Below are 15,981 nucleotides of genomic sequence, written 5' to 3'. Positions count from 1 at the left end.
TAAAAATAATAACAACAATGAAAGCAACTCATAATAATATAGTGTTTTAAAGCTTGCTCACAATAACAACCCTATGAAATTGGGAGTACAAGTATTATTTCCTCCATTTTCACAGATGAAGAAACTGAGGCTCTGAGAGTTAAGTGGCCTGCCCAAGCTCACAAAGCTAATTAAGTGTTTGAGAAGGAATTCAAATCAATTCTCCGAACGCTGACTCCAACACTCTTTATTGTACTAGTTCCTGAAATCAGTCTTAATGATCATCCTTTCTTTCAATATTGTCCAGAATCTCAGTAATTCTGAGGTTTCTTCTTGTTTGGCCTTCTAAACCCACTGCTTTCATCTGCATTTTTTCCAAATCTTTTTCTAGTTATTTTCCGAGCTTGTTTCTCCAGTTTGATCTGACATTCTGCTTTCTTCAGTTGCCTCCATTGATGTTTTCAAACTCTCCATGCCATTTTGGGGAAGTTTTGTTACTATTTCCTCCTGAGATGTTTCTAGCTATAAGTGCCTTTCGTGATTTGGGGGGTCGATTTTACTTCTTCCTTTAATTCTCTAAATATGTTAAAGTTGGGAGACCTAGAGGAAGGCATCAGCAAGCTAGATGGACCCCCTATTTCAGATCTAAGATACATCATCCTAATTCTGATTAGTGGGTTCCCTTAGATACCTCTAGAGGAAATATTGGTACAATCAGTTATCACTTGATTCAGCTGTTTGCAGCATCCTAAGAGGCCCTCCTATTTGTACTCTAAGATGTCACCTGCAGCCTCTTCACCTTTGCATCCAAAGTACCCTATCTGCCCTATTATTAACAAAAAATAATCCAGGCAGCAAACAATGAAAACCCCTGGCGAGATCCCTGGAGTTCTACCCTGGCAGATTGATTTCTGATTGGGTGTGAAAAGCTATAGATGGCCCTACATCTAGGTGACTGCCCCCACATCAATGCCCAGAGCACCAGAACAGCTGCCTCTTCAGCCACACTCCTCTGACCCTGGAAACTAAGTGCTGTCAACCTCAGGGGAGAGCCATTAAAGCTGCAGCTCCCCCACAAGAAAGAGACATCTTTAAAGGGCTAATAAAGTTCATAAGTTTGCAGTTTCAGGGGGAAATTATTACCACTTAGGGTGAGAAAATTGCCTCCAATGGGCAATCCCACCTGCCCCTCTCAGCATGACTGCCTATCAAGATCAGATTTCCAACCTGGGGCCAATCACTTTCACTTGAAATCTCCACAAAATCTGTCTGAATGAAGCAGAGGGGAAAAAAAAAGGTCATTTTTATTAAGCTCCTATTTTTCCAACAGGTGGTCCTTGTGATCACAGAGGCCCAGAGTTACCATGGTGATCTTCCAACAGCTGTCTGGGGAAGCTAGAAGGTATGGGAAGGCCTTCAGGGGATTCCAGGGAGGGTGAAGGGCCTGGGGGAGGGTCAGAAATCTAAATGGGATTGGATTCCCTAGGGTAAAATTCTGATATAAATTTTCCAGTGGGAATCTAGAACTGAACTAGTTCCGTTTAGGTCTTCAAGACCATGGATAATGAAGGATCTGACCCAATTTAGACCTAAACCCATGAGACCAAGCCAATTTTACCCATGTAGAAAGGCCTATGAGTATATGAGTCCATTCTTGTGAGGATACTAAATTCAAGACCAGAACCACTCATGCCAGACCCTGGGGACTTGGGTCCAGAATGGCCCTCACTGCTTCAAGCTCTGCATTCCTGCCAACCTATATAAGATGCCTGGTCATAAGTGACTGATGATGAGTAGAACTGAAGTGAGAAAAGATCTCTTACTAGTCTGGACTAGAGTTGAAATTAAAAAAAAAATTTTCTCTCCTCCAAGGCACACCTGCACTATTAACCTAAAGAACAAAAATATTCCAGGGCAAAATGAATCCTGATTCAGTTAACCAAGGACCATGCTATGTACAAGGGATTCTCATCTGACAAGTGAAGAATCTGAAAGGAGTGATCTGGTCAAGTTCACACAACTAACAAATGTCGCTTGGATCTTAAAGCCCCAAATTCAGGGCTCTAAACCAACCAGGTGGAAAGAGTTAAGAACATACAGTGATTTCTCAGATATCCTCAGAAGACAACAAATTTGATCATAAACTCCATATCTGAGCTTTTGTGATAAACTCCAGCGACCCCCCCCTAAGATTTCCTCAGAGGTATGGGAACAAAAAAAAACCATTATGAGCCTTTAACCCCAGAACTCTTGGGTCTTCAAGCCCTGCACACCCAAATTTCACTGAGGAATTCACCAACATCAATTACTAAAGCACACCAAGTTGTTATGCTCTGTTTTGGTTATGCCAGGACCTGAACATTCAAAGGAAAATCTACTCCGATAACTGACTCCACTGGGGAGGAGAGAGGTCAAAGGGAGTTAAAGAGGCCTTCACAATTCTCCTACTGCCAGATAGCAGCAATAAGCAAATATTCCTACTCCCCTAATGCAAGGACTTGCACATGGTGAGCATTTAATACACATTTGCTGAATGAATGAAGTGAATAAATGGATAAGCAAGGGGACAGGTCTTACATGCCTGACTTTCTCTTTGAGATATTGGTCCAGCTGGATGACGGCAGCTGTTTTTCAATAGAGTCATACAGGAAAGAACCAAAAGAAAAGTCTTGTCCAAGAGGAACAGTCAGTTGAAGCATGTCCCCCTGGAAATCTCATTCACTCAAATCTCTATCAAAAGGGAAAGGGAAAACAAAAGAGAGAGGCTCACTAGACCAATCTGCACTAAAACCAATTTGGTTACAAATGGTGTTAGAACAATGGCAGAACTGGGCACATCATGGTCTTTGTTTGTTTTTTCCCCCAACACTCTGGGCAAGGAATACTCTCCCCAAATGGACACCAGCCAACAAAAGCTTCATTAGCAGCTGCTGCTGCCATGGTTACTGGCAACCTCACTACTTGCCATCATTTCCAGGATCATCCATGATTCTCACATACAACCTTCGTGCAATAGGGGTTAAACGTCGGATGCGATGGCAGAATTACTGAGAAAGAGAACTGAGTCACTGTAGGGGTCCTAAGCACATCAAATTAAGAAAGCCAGCCTCTTGCAACTGAGGGAATTTTTGGAATCCGGAGAATCAAGGGGAAAGAGGAGGAGTTAGTGATGGCAGGGACACCCACTCTTTAAAAAGTTTTCTTAAGCTGGTCCCCAGACTTAAGAGAGAGAGTCTTTCACGGACCTCCTGACCCCGAGTCAACCTGGGAACGAGAAGGATCTAAATCACAAACCGTCTCTCAAGTAAAAAGGCCTACTGCCACATGGTCCCGCTGTGGCTATCAGAGGCATTCACAGCACTTGCGTGTTCAGCGCAGAAATGACGGAAGACGTGTATGGGGACAGGAGGAGGAATACATGCTTGTTGAATTGTCGAAGAAACCACTTAAGAACTGAGAAGGGAAGGAGGAGCTTTCCTTCGAGCATCCCTCTTTCCCTTCTGGCTTAAGTCAGTTTCAAGGCAATACTGGAGGGCACCAAGGATAAACTGCCACCATCTTTCTGGCTCCAGAAGAGGGAAAAGGAGACAGACTCCTTATGGCAGGACTTCACAAATGTCTTTTTCCTCTGAGCCGTACTTCCTTCTAGAAAGTGGGTTTGAATGAAGCCCTGACAGTCACGTGAGTGGAAGTGGGCTTGTCTGGAAACTTGGGGCATTGGAAAGCCATTTACATCCCTGAAGGCCCCAGAATGATGTTCCCTGTCTGTGCCTGCTCCAGCAAAGAGGAAGGGGAAACAATCCGAGTGTCACAGAAATAGGACATAATGTTCCCCAGAAGCTACACAAACTGCAACAGGGGCTAGGCTCTCCATAAGACCTTTCTAGTGGAAAATGAAATCTAGGAGATATCCTTTGATGCCAATAAAAAATCTTCTCTCATTACTTGGTGGTACAATGGAAAAAGGGTTGGATTTGGAGTCAAAGGCCCTGGGTTCAAATTCTACTTTCCTCATTTGCTACTTGGAGCAATAGAGTCCAGAAAACTCATCTTCATGAGTTCAAATCTGGCCTCAGGCACTTACTACCTGGGTGACTCTGGGCAAGTCACTTAACCCCATTTGCCTCAGTTTCCTCATCTGTAAAATGAGCTAGAAGAGGAAATGGCAAGCCACTCCAGTATCTTTGCCAAGAAAATCTCAAATGGGGTCACAAAGAATCAGACAAGGGGGTAACTAAGCGGTGCAGTGGATAGAGCACTGGCCCTGGAGTAAGGAGGACCTGAGTTCAAATTCAGCCTCAGACACATAACATGCACTAGCTGTGTGACCCTGGGCAAGTCACTTAACCCCACTGCCTAGTTTAAAAAAAAAATAAGGAATTAAAAAACAAAGAATCAGACAAGACTGGGAGGAAAAAAAACTTTAGGCAAGCTGTTTTACCTCCATAGGCCTCAGTTTCCTCATCTGTAAACTGAGGCTAAACTAGATGGCCTCTTGAGATCCTGTGCAGCTTTAAATCTGTAATCCTACGGTCCACTGCACGTGGAATCAGAAATCACAGAATGGCCTAAGAAACTGGCCACTAGGCCAACCAGATAGACCAATCAAGGCCCAGGAATGAGGGAGAATATTCCAAAGCCACAACACAGGGAGTGGTCCAAAAACAGCCACTACACCTCAGTTTATAAGATGAAGTCTGTGTGGTGTCTGAGCACTGATCTTGGAGAACCAACGTTCAAATCCTGGCTCTGTGTGCCCTTGGACAAGACACTCACTCTCTCCAGACTTCAGTGTCCTCATTTATAAAAAGAGAGGGCTCAGACATGTGATACTCATTAGCTTGTGACCCTGGGCAAGTCATTTAACCCCAATTGCCTTCAACAAAATAAAATAAAAAATAACATAAAAAGAGGGGGCTGGTATCCTACTAATGATCTTCCATGTTCAATTCTGGATCTCCCCCAACAATTTCCTAACTGGTCTCCTTGTCTCCTTTCCCAGCCCCTTTTGCACACAGCTATCAAATTATACATAAATATGTCAAGACTTTGATTTCATTAATATAGGAACTCCCTCTACCAACGGATGGAAGGAAGGAAACAAGTATTTATTAAGTGCCTATTGAGAGCAGGGATTTTGCTTCTGGGTTCATATTCCTAGTTCCTGGTTCAATGTTTAATAAACAGTTCACTAAATGTTTGTTGAATGAATGAAAGAATGATCATCCCAATTGCAACCACCAGAAGGGAGACGAGGCCCTCTCTCTCAAAAGGGTTCATGCTAAGCCATGCACTTGGTAGCTGCCATACAAGATCTGGTCATCATCTGCTCTGGGTAATAAGTATTTGTATGGTGATAATTACTGCACTTGAGAAGAAAATCCCATTAAGAAAGAGTCCTGCTGAGCTGCTAATGCCATTGCTGAACTTAACTGAACTGAAGGTGGCTGCTTAGCAAATATCCCAGCTGATCCCAATAACAGGAACCAATCCTGCCCTCTCCATCTCCCAAACCTCTAAGTGCAATCACAGAATGTCGCCATTAGAAGGGACCTCCTAGAACAGGCCACCCGGTCCAACCTGTCCCCTAACAAGGATCCCCACCTACAGTATCCCCTGTGAGCGGTCATCCAGATGGCGAAATAGATCCCCTAATCCTCCATGCTGCCCTTCCTCAGCAAGCACACAAATCTACCTGCAAGAATGTCAAAGAAACGACATTAAGGCCAATCTTGACTTCAGAGAACACACCATAAGGCCCACCTCCCATTTTTCAGGAGAGGGTAAACCACAGGGGCGGCAGGAACCTTCATTGTCCAGTGTGCTGGCTTACTTTGTTTAACTCTGCTTCTTTTACAAGGGAGGGGTAAGAGAGGTGGGGGAAGTGCTCAGACGAAGATGTGACAGCAATAAAAAAAAAATCAGTAAAATCCTCATTTTTAAACAATTAGGGTGGAGGGAGCAGGATGAGAATAATGAATATGGGTCAATCCCCAAAAGCTGCTTCAGGACAAGCTGGTATCCTTCAGGCATTCCTTACTTCATTTAAGAGGACACTGAAATTTACGGTCACCAGAAACTTGGGAATTGCCAGTGTAGTCAGAGCTTCCTGTAGCTTTCAAGTGACAACCCAGATTAAAGAAGAAAAAGAGGGTGGGGGATGTAGTGAGAGGAGCCTTCCTTTAATTTGTTAGCATTAAAAGATTCCTAGTGCCTTCCTCGAAATTTTCCAACTCCCTAAAAATGACAATTGTCTCTATAGAATACAAATGCAATGATAGTTCGTGTTGAATGAGAAGAATAAAGTTCTTTAATAACCTTGGGAGAAAGTACAAAGGATGCTTGTTAGTGTCTTGTGCACTTAAATTTAAATCCTCTTTCCAATTCACTGATTCTTGGGTCCTGCTGTCCAAACTCCATCCTGCCTAGCCTGGACTCTGGGCTGGGAGAAGGGATTCTACTGCATAGTAATGAGTATCGCTGAAGGGAGATAGATCTTCCATATATCAGGCTGCTGCAAAAATGTCTTCCCTGTGTCAGCAAAGTCCTGGGAAGCTGAGTTCTCCCTGGAAAGGTAAGCTGGAACTTGAAAGAAGCTTACATGGGAGCATTCATCAAAAAGGGCCTGGAAACATCAGAGCAGGAAAAAAAAAACCCGGAAGTGTTTATAGTGTAAACAAATGGGCTCATGGGCAGGGGGGCTAGCAACTGGCACATGTGGCATGGCAGACAGAGCACCAGTGTCCAGCACATGGGAGATGCTTAATAAATGTTTGTTTATTTATGCTTATTTCCTCATCTCTGGAAAAAGGGGGAGGACCAGATGATCTCTAGACTTCCCTTCCAGTAATGAAACCTGTGCCAAGCTAAGAAGTTCATATTTTCTCGGATGCGTAACAGAAAGCCACTGAAGCTTGGAGAGAAGGATGGATTAGGTAAGAATGCCAAATATGGATGGGGCTACTACAGCAGTCTAGGTGAGAGGAAATAAGTACCTGGACTATCGTAGACTATAACTGAAAAGAGGTAAGATAAACAGGACTAGGAAACTAACAGGATATATGGCGGTGAGGAGAAAGGAGATAATCAAAAGTTTTTCACAAGTTTCAAGCTGCAGTGTCAGAAAAATGGTAGGGCCATCGACGGAAACAAAAATCAGTTAGGAAGAGGGGCCAGTGGGAGGGGAAGATACAATGAAGAGTTCCATTTTAGATGTCTGAATGTTTGAGACAGTACATAGACGTCTACTTGCAAATGTAAGGCAGACAGGGGAAACACAGGACTGGATGGGGGAACCAAGGCCGTTTAAATAGACCTTTGAACCAAGATGCAGAGTTCAGAGAACAAACTTTGGAGTTCAGAAAGGCAGTTAGATGGTGTAGTGGATAGAGGGCTGGACCTGGAGTAAGTTCAAATGTGGCCTCGGACACTTACTAGTTGTGTGACCCTGGAAAAGTCACTTAACCTCTGTCTGTCTCAGTCTCCCGTACCATGGAGATGATAACAGCACGTACCTCCCAGGGTTCCTGTGATCAAATGAGACTATTTGTAATGAACTTAGCACATCGTAGGTACTTAATGAATGTTTACTCCCTTCCCCCTTCAAAGAGTACTTGCTTCTCCATATTCATTGATATCCCCACCAAGCCAAAACACTACGGATGGAAGTATTGGAAAACATGGGTATGAGGAAACTTAAATAAAAGTCTCTGTAACTAAACTGGTAACAAAACATTTGAGTCACAGTCGAGTGAAATGGAAAGAGCACTGGAGAGAGTGAAAGGAGTAAGCATTTATTAAGTAACAACTATGTGTTGGGTATGTGCTAAGTGCTGGAGATACAAAGAAAGGTTAAAAATAGTCCTTGCCCTCAAGGAGTTCATAGTCTAAGGGGTAGACAACATGCAAACTACTCTGTACAGAGAAGGAATACACAGAATAAATTGAGGATAATCAAGAGAGGGCAGGCACTAGAATTAAGGATTGAGAAAGGCTTCCTGTAGAAGGTGGGATTTGAGTTGGGACACAAAAGAAGCCAGGGAAGCCGGGAGCCAAAAAGAAAGGCAAGAACAGATTCTGACCCCAAGGAGCTCTCATTCTAAGATGGAAGAGATAACATGCCAGCAACTGTGTAGGGACAAAAAATATACAGGGTAAATTGGAGGTAATCTTTGGGAAAGACTCTAGCACAGGTAGGAGGAGAAGAGAGGATGGACTGGATAAAGACTCTTGCAGATGACAGGATATGTATGAGCTGAGCCTTGAAGGAAGCCACTTCATGAACTATGCACTCTGGATACTACAATCCAAAGTCTATATGAAAATATATCCCACTTCAGTGCTTTGAAAGATCCATGACCTCCATGAAGTAATCTCTTTCTCTATCAGTGCTGATAACAACTTAGTCTGGGGAGTTACCAAAGGATTTTCCAAGAACAAGGAAGTCCATAAATAAGAGACCAGTAAGTTCACTGAGACTTTACTGCTTTTCTCTTTTATCTTAGGTCCCCTAAATCAGAGGGGGTCCCTAGGAGCAATGATTCCTGGCTAAATTCTAGAACATACAGGGTACCCCAAAAGTCTTAAAGCAGTTTTAAGCTTTAACTACACTAAGACTTTTGTATTTTAAAGGGCTAGTTGGTGAAAACTAGATATGCCAACAAAGCTTCATTAAGAACAGATATTGCAAGACTGGCCTCGCTTTTTTTTTCATTAAAAAATCCTTTACATTCATTTCATGATGTTTTGAAATCAGGTGAAAATTAGGTGAGGGAGGGAAAACCTAAGGGAACAAATACAACTGAAGAGCACAGCATCTCCCAAAAGTTCACTTTTTTACAGTTAGGTGACTGTTAGATCAAGGGAACGCTGTGGCTATATTCTATCTACATTGTATCAAAGATTCTCCGCCTTCTTACAGAAAAGGCAGAGAGACGGGCTAGATTAGAAGACAGTAAAGTTAGATGATTCATAGCTGGACTCAAGGAGCAGTTAGTTGTTAATGGTTCAATGTCAATGTGGCAAGTCATCTCTAACAGAATACCCGAGGGATCTGTGGTTGGCCCTGTGCAAAACATTTTTTATAAAGGACTTGGATAAACGCATAAGTAGCAGTCTCATCAGATTTGTGGATGACACAAATCTGAGAGGCACGGCTAACGATGGAGGACAGAGCCAGGATCCAAAAAGATTTTCACAGGCTAGAACACTGGGCTGAATTTAAGAAGATGAAATTCAATAGGGATAAATATAAAGTTTTACACTTGGGTATAAAAAAAAAATCAACTTCACAAGCACAATATGGAAGAAAGAAGTTTGTCTAAAAAAGACGTGAGTGGTTTATTGAATTTGGGCTTGATGTAAGAAAGAGCATCCCTAACAATTAGAATTACCCAAAAGTGAAACGCAATCTGAGGAGGTGAGAGGTTTCCCTTTCCTGGAAGTCTTTAAACAAAGGTCAGACGCCTATTTGTTAGGTTATCTGGTGGAAGGCATTCTTTTTCCGATTTGGGTTGGACTAAGGGACCTCTAAGTTTCCTCCCAGCTCTGAGTTTCTATGACTCTATAATACCATGCACAAACAGAAGCATCTAGAGGACTTCATTACATATAATCTCTTCTCAATTCTTGCCCCAAACAAGACATCCTCCATTACAGTAGCAAGCACCATTGGCAAGCACATATCTGACTGTTTTATTCCTTGTTTGTCATTAATAATCAGAGGGTCATTGAATATTTGTCTCTTGGGAAACACATGCTCAGTTCTGAAGCAATTTAGAGCAACACAGGCAATGCCTTGGTCTTCATGATGACAGCAGCTAGCTAGCTATGATTGATAGAGGGCTCATCGATTTCTACAATGCTTTATATGTGGTACCTCACTTGATTCTCCCAACAATCCTTACAGGTAAGTGCTATTACTGTCTTCGTTTTAAAGATGAAGAAACTGAAGCAGACATAGATTAAATTTATTGCCCCAGGATCATACAACTAGTAAGTGGCTGAGATAGTTTCTGAGCTCAGGTCTTCTTGACTCTTAAGTCCAGCACTCTATCAATTATACCAACCAGCTTCCAAATAATTTGTTGTCACTCAGTTGTTTCAGTCATGTCTAATTCTTCATGACTCCACTTGGGGTTGTCTTGGCATAGATACTGGAGTGGTTTGCCATTTCCTTCTGTAGTTGATTTCACAGATGAGGAAACTGAGGCAAATAGGGTTAAGTGACTTGACCAGGGTCACACAGAGCTAGTAAACGTCTGAGGTCACATGTGAACTCAGGTCTTCGTGATGCCAGGCCTGGAGTTCAATCCACTAGCTTCCTTCAAATAAGAATAGCTAGCATTTATATAGCACTTCGAGGTTTTGCTATATAAATGAAGCTACAAAAGAGGGCTGGCCAAGGAGCCAGGAAGAGCTGCTCACTGAGTAGCCTTTGAAGGAAAAAACAACTTCTGTTCTCACTCTCTTCTTCCTGTCTCCTGAATATGTGGCATGGAACTCTAACAGGGATTTCCTTCGACAGAGGGAGAGTCACTCTCCCTACCACCACAACTCCCCCAGGAGTTATGGCATCAGTTCACACATGGCTGCACGTATATGTGCTGTCAAGGTAAATCTGATCCTGGGTCTCAGGTCCTACTGCCTCTTCTGCTTTGTGTTTGTTTGCCTGAATGTAAGAAACTAAACTTCAGTCCTGAGATGGATGTCTCCAGCATGGAAAGCAACCTCTTAAGTCCAAAAAGTAAGGACTTCTGGTTCCTTGCTTAGAACAGTTAAGCTGCTCAGTTAGAGAAGCTTGAAGAGTTTTCTGCTACTATACACAACTTGGAGAAAAGAACTACCAGCAGGAGGCTGAGCCCATGCCCTGTCCTGACTGACCAAAAGACATGAACCTTGAAGGAGCTGCTCAAAAAGTGCAGAACCAGGGGCAGCTAGGTGGTGCAGTGGATAGAGCACCGACCCTGAAGTCAGGGGGATCTGAGTTCAAATCCAGCCTCAGTCCAAACACTTGACACTTACTAGCTGTGTGATCCTAGGCAAGTTACTTAACCCCAATTGCCTAAAAATAAAAAAAAATTAGGAAAAGAAAGTGCAGAGCCGAAGGTGAAATGCCAATTCAATAGTCCCACTAAATGTTCCTTGTTGTAATGTTTTAAGTATCTTATCTCCTCATAGATATAATAAGAGTATGGATTGTTACACCATGTTTTAAGTCTCTGTTAATATGTGCTTACGTGGGTTTTGCACTTCTTCTATGTGGAGGAAATAAATAGCTGTCCTATACCTGACCTACATTGTACACTGGGTACCTTTATAATTCTCCAAAAGGGTCTGGGATCTAAAATTAGTAGTTCGTCTGTCACTGATGATGAAAATAGTTATAAAAACACTGCCAAATTTGTTCTATTTTACATCTATTTGCTGTCCTCCTGATACTTTCATCATCCATGAATGCTCTTGGGATAATATGGCTCATTCGGATCTCATGCCAATCTTTCTAATATGCATTTTTGCTTTTTGCTGTGATACAAGGCACTACTTCTGGTAATCTGCCATCCTTCTTGGAAATGTTTTCCAAATAATTTTATATCCTAAATCATTATTGCCCTTGCCTGTCACCTTTATTTACCTGTCAAGGAGATTAAGTGTTTGCTGGTTAAGGAAGATTCTGAGTTCTTTCACCCCTCCTTGTTGTGGCAACCGTTTTACATCAGTTACAAATTTGCAGGAAAGTCTGCACTTGCAGAAATGGTGATAATCAAGGTCAGTATCTTTTGCCTTTTTTTTCCATTTTCCACTATGAAGTATCACTGACTCAACTGAATAGGTCAGGTTGAAACTGTTGCTCCTGTTTAAAGTGTCACCTATTCATCTTTAGTCTTTTTCCTAAGTTGTTCATTTTGACCTCTGCTCTAACTGGCCAATAGACTAACACCACACAGATAGCTGATTCTGATGACCACCTTATCAGTAATTAGCTGTTTCCTATATCTTAAGATATAGTCATTCATGTTCAATAAAATTTCATATTTTTTTAAAAATAGATTTTATAATAAATATCTCTATTTTTAATCAAAGTTCTTTTTTTTTAAGCTAGGCCAAAGTAGTTTCCTCTGAATCCTGGCCCAACAAATAAGGAGATGCTTTCTGGGACACCTGACTCCTGCTCCTTAGCTCTTTATTTTAATTGTTCCATTACAGTAAATTATTTAGCATCCCTTCTCCCCCTCCCAGCTCACCCCCTATAGCTGCTCTAGCTGAACTGCATTTCCTTAGCAGCTGTGGGGGCCTCTGGTGAGCTTTCTGTAGAAGCCTCTGCTGGAATCCAGGGACGATTCCACATCATTTGAGGGAGACGAGACTAACCAGTGTTATGGAATATGGGATCATAAAGTTGCCTGGCCACACAGGCTGCCATAGAAACTACCCAGAGGACAAAAGAGAAATGCACAGCTGCAGACTATAAAAATTTCACAGCCTCAGAAGAAGCTGCTGTTTTAGTCACTGATAGCGCTCGACACCCATATTGATTAGAGAGACGAATTTACCACTGTTATTTTAAGTCCACGTGTGCACTCTTTCCTGGCTCTGTCAAATTTCTTGTGTTTTTAAATCTCTTTTCTTTACCAAGCAGCTTTTTCTTGGTCTATTTAAAAGACCCATTATATTTCTCTCCGCTATTTCCACTATTTCTCTCAATCCAAAACCAGCAGATAATGATAATAATTCACATTTCTATCATCTCTTAAGATTTGCAAAGAACTTTCCAGACAATAATCCTGTGAAACAGATACTGTAAGAAATCTCATTTTATAGAATAGGGAAACTGAGGCTCAGAGAGCTCAAATGATTTGCCCAAGATCACACAACTAGTAACAGAACCATGATCAAAACCTAGTTCTCTCCTGACCCCTCAGAGTAAAAATTAGACCTCTCCTCTTTCCTCCTGAATAATTTACTCCAGGGGCAAAACCCCAAATCCTCCCCTTTATCACTCAGCCTACCCTAACTCCACTAGTCTAACATTTATATGGATTCTATCTCATTTCATTCCATACAGTTAAATAGCTTAGGAGAGTTAAAATAGAAATTACATGGGGGGGGGGAGAAAAGAGACCAAAAATGAATGATCAGATCTTTTCAATAAAAACATTTTTTTTCAAAGAAGGAGGTTATTCGGGGTGGGAGGCACTGCAGAGGTGTGTACCGTATCAGGGAATGCAGAGCTAGCCAACGTTTCAAATGAGCAAACAGAGATGGGAATAGAGAGGAGGGAAGCTCTAAATCCTGGCTCTATCCTGATAGACCTGAAGAAGGAGTAAATTGAATTGATTAATGTCATCAAGGATTCCAAACCTTCTCTATGATTCAGAAGCAGAATTTCAATCCCCATCTAACCCTATTTGATCACAAATGGCTAATACTTTTCACAGGACATTAAACTGGGGGGACTTACAGAATCGGACAGTAGAAGGTTCTAGGGGAAAATGTCTGCTTCCTAATTGTTGACCTTAGTACATAAAGTTTCATGGAGAAAAATGATCCCCTTAGGGTCAGATTTATGTCTCTGACCTGCTAGGAGCAATGAAAATGTGTGAAAAAGTTATCAAAATATGGGCTCTTTGATTGAGAGCCAGTGGATTTGCACAGGAGGGTGGGAAGAAAGGGCAGACTGGCTTCAAAGGAGACAGCACAGCCCCCTACAAATTCCCATTCCAAAACCTATTGCTGCAATAACCTCTCTGCTAGTACAAAGGCTCTGTGTGTGTCCAAAACTCCATCACACACATGCATGTATCCTGTAGATGTAAAATGAGATGTACTATTGGTCTGGAGCAATAGACACTACCAATTTGCATATACAGAGCCTGGATAAGGCTCTAAACACATTACTAAGCTCTGTAAACACACACATGCTACCCATACACTCTGTCCCCCAGCAGTGTTCTCCAGGAGAACTATAAAAGATACATAGTCTCTTCAAGAATTCAAGGGAGGGGGTAGGGTGAGGGCAGTGAGTAGAAATGATGTTTTTATTACTTAAAATGGCTAATCTCTCTTTAACCAAGGAGAGTTCCCTGCCCCACAGCAGGAAGAGGGGGACGGGAGCTCTGTTCTTGGGCCGGTATTTACCATGTTTCCCTCCCCCATCCCTCTGCCAGGCTTATCCACAGTTCCTCAGCTGAACCAGATCAGTCACAACCCAAGCTCCCAATTTCAAAGATGTCCCAAGGCTATGCTGTGACATGTTTCATTCCATTGTTTATCTGGACTGGAGATGAAGAGGGGTAACAAGGAAAACTAATGGGTGATACCTGCACCAGGACAAACAATAGGGAAAGGGAGCCAGGAAAAGCTTCAACTAAGCACCCAAGACACCCCGACAGCAGCCCAGCAGCCTCCATGCCTGCAAAGGCCAAATGCATACACACCCACATATACATACACTCCTATTCCAAGCCCACATTTCCCCAAAATGAGGTTTCAGCCTTGGTAAAGTAGATGACTATCTCCATTCCAAGGGGGTATCATAAGGATTACCTCATAAGAGATTATGAAGCACCCTGAAAACGGAGTTACTATATCAATTCAAAATAGCATAAGAGGGGGGAAGGAGGGCTGGGGTGCAGGTGTGAGGATAGGGGAGCCAGGGAGCTTACAACCCTAGGGAGGGCTATTTGAATCATCAAAAAGAGGCAAGCAGCTGTGCTTCTGGCTCAGGAAATAACCTCAGCTCCACTGACCAATCCAACGGCTGTCTACCCAGGGCCCCAAACTGTGCCCTGCAGACTAAGGAATTAAATCTAGGCTGGGAGCAATTATGGGGCTAATGTGGGGGGCTGCTGCCTGCTCCCCACTGGGAATAAATGTAAGGAAAAAGGTACTCATACTCACAGTCTCTCAGTGTTACGCGGGATGTTTTTGGGAACGGCTCTGAGTCCCATGCCATGGCAATCCACAGTCGTCCCTGTGCAGGTGCAGAGAGCAGGGCAGCCACGGGCACACAACTGGCACAGGGCATTCCACACCAAGAGCCAAACCTCTGGCCGGAGCCAAGCAGAGTGGCCACCCCTGTGCTTCAGAGCCATGGTACCCACAGACAGTCCTGTTTCAGTGCCAAAAGACCGGATCCTTTGACCATTACAGTCCCAGGTTTGGCTCCAGGCACCACACAGGTTTGTGTGTAATCCCAGGTAAAAACAAGGTGGGGGGGGAGGAAATGGGGGGAAGAGAAGGAGAAAAAGCTTCTTTTTTCTGATGCTTCAGAAGTGTCTTTCTGGATGCAAAGCACCTTCCTCTTCCAGTAGCTATTCCACTGGCTCTCTGGATGGAGTTCTCTAGAGTGAGCTTATCTCCCTCTCCTATTTCTCTCCCTCTCTTTCCCTCCCTCCCTCCCTCCCTCCCTCTCTCTGTCTCCTTCCCTCCCTCCCTGATTGCTGCGAAGAGGAAAATGGGAAAGCCGCGAGCACGCACACACGCACACACACACACACACTCACACCCTCTCGCGCGCGCATACACACACTCACATCCAGCAGTCATCCATCAATCTAAAGGCACAAATATCAGCCCTGACTCCTCCTACCCCGTCCCTCCAGGCTCTCCCCAGCCCCAGCAGCCACAATCTTCGAACGGCCACGCAGCTCAAGTGGAGCCGCGTACAGTTTCAAAGGTGTAACCCCAGCGCACCGCAAAGGAAGGGGGCCGAGGGTGCTAGGGACGCTGGGGGGGGGGGAAGCGGTGAGGGGGGGCTGGGGCTCAAAGGGGCGGAAGGGGAGGCTTAGCTGGAGGTAGGAACGAAAGCCGAGTCTGGGCGCTGGAAGAAGCGCGCTCACTAGCAAACACACGCACGAAAAGCCCTTCACACGGTCATGCCAGGCACACGCTCACGGGCACACGTTATCAGTCACACTAACAGGCGTGCCCAAGAGCGTACTCCTCGATCCGCCCAACACAGGCACACACACACACACACACACACACACACACTCTCACACA

General features: G+C 43.5%; 1 protein-coding gene across 1 annotated transcript in view; it reads right to left on the bottom strand.

Moving 5' to 3' along the window:
- The window catches only part of SLIT1 (slit guidance ligand 1), a 241,458-nt gene extending 226,226 nt beyond the window's left edge, over positions 1–15,232 (bottom strand). The window contains exon 1 of the mRNA XM_027859881.1: positions 14,878–15,232. Within this exon, the coding sequence (XP_027715682.1) occupies positions 14,878–15,071 (194 nt within the window). The 5' untranslated portion in view covers positions 15,072–15,232. The remainder of the gene's footprint in view (positions 1–14,877) is intronic.
- Between the last annotated feature and the right edge of the window lie 749 nt (positions 15,233–15,981).

This window comes from Vombatus ursinus, unplaced genomic scaffold (genome assembly GCF_900497805.2).
Source record: "Vombatus ursinus unplaced genomic scaffold, bare-nosed wombat genome assembly UNPS02000749.1, whole genome shotgun sequence".
Classification (NCBI taxonomy): Eukaryota; Metazoa; Chordata; class Mammalia; order Diprotodontia; family Vombatidae; genus Vombatus; species Vombatus ursinus.
This window is presented reverse-complemented; position numbering and strand designations above follow the sequence as displayed.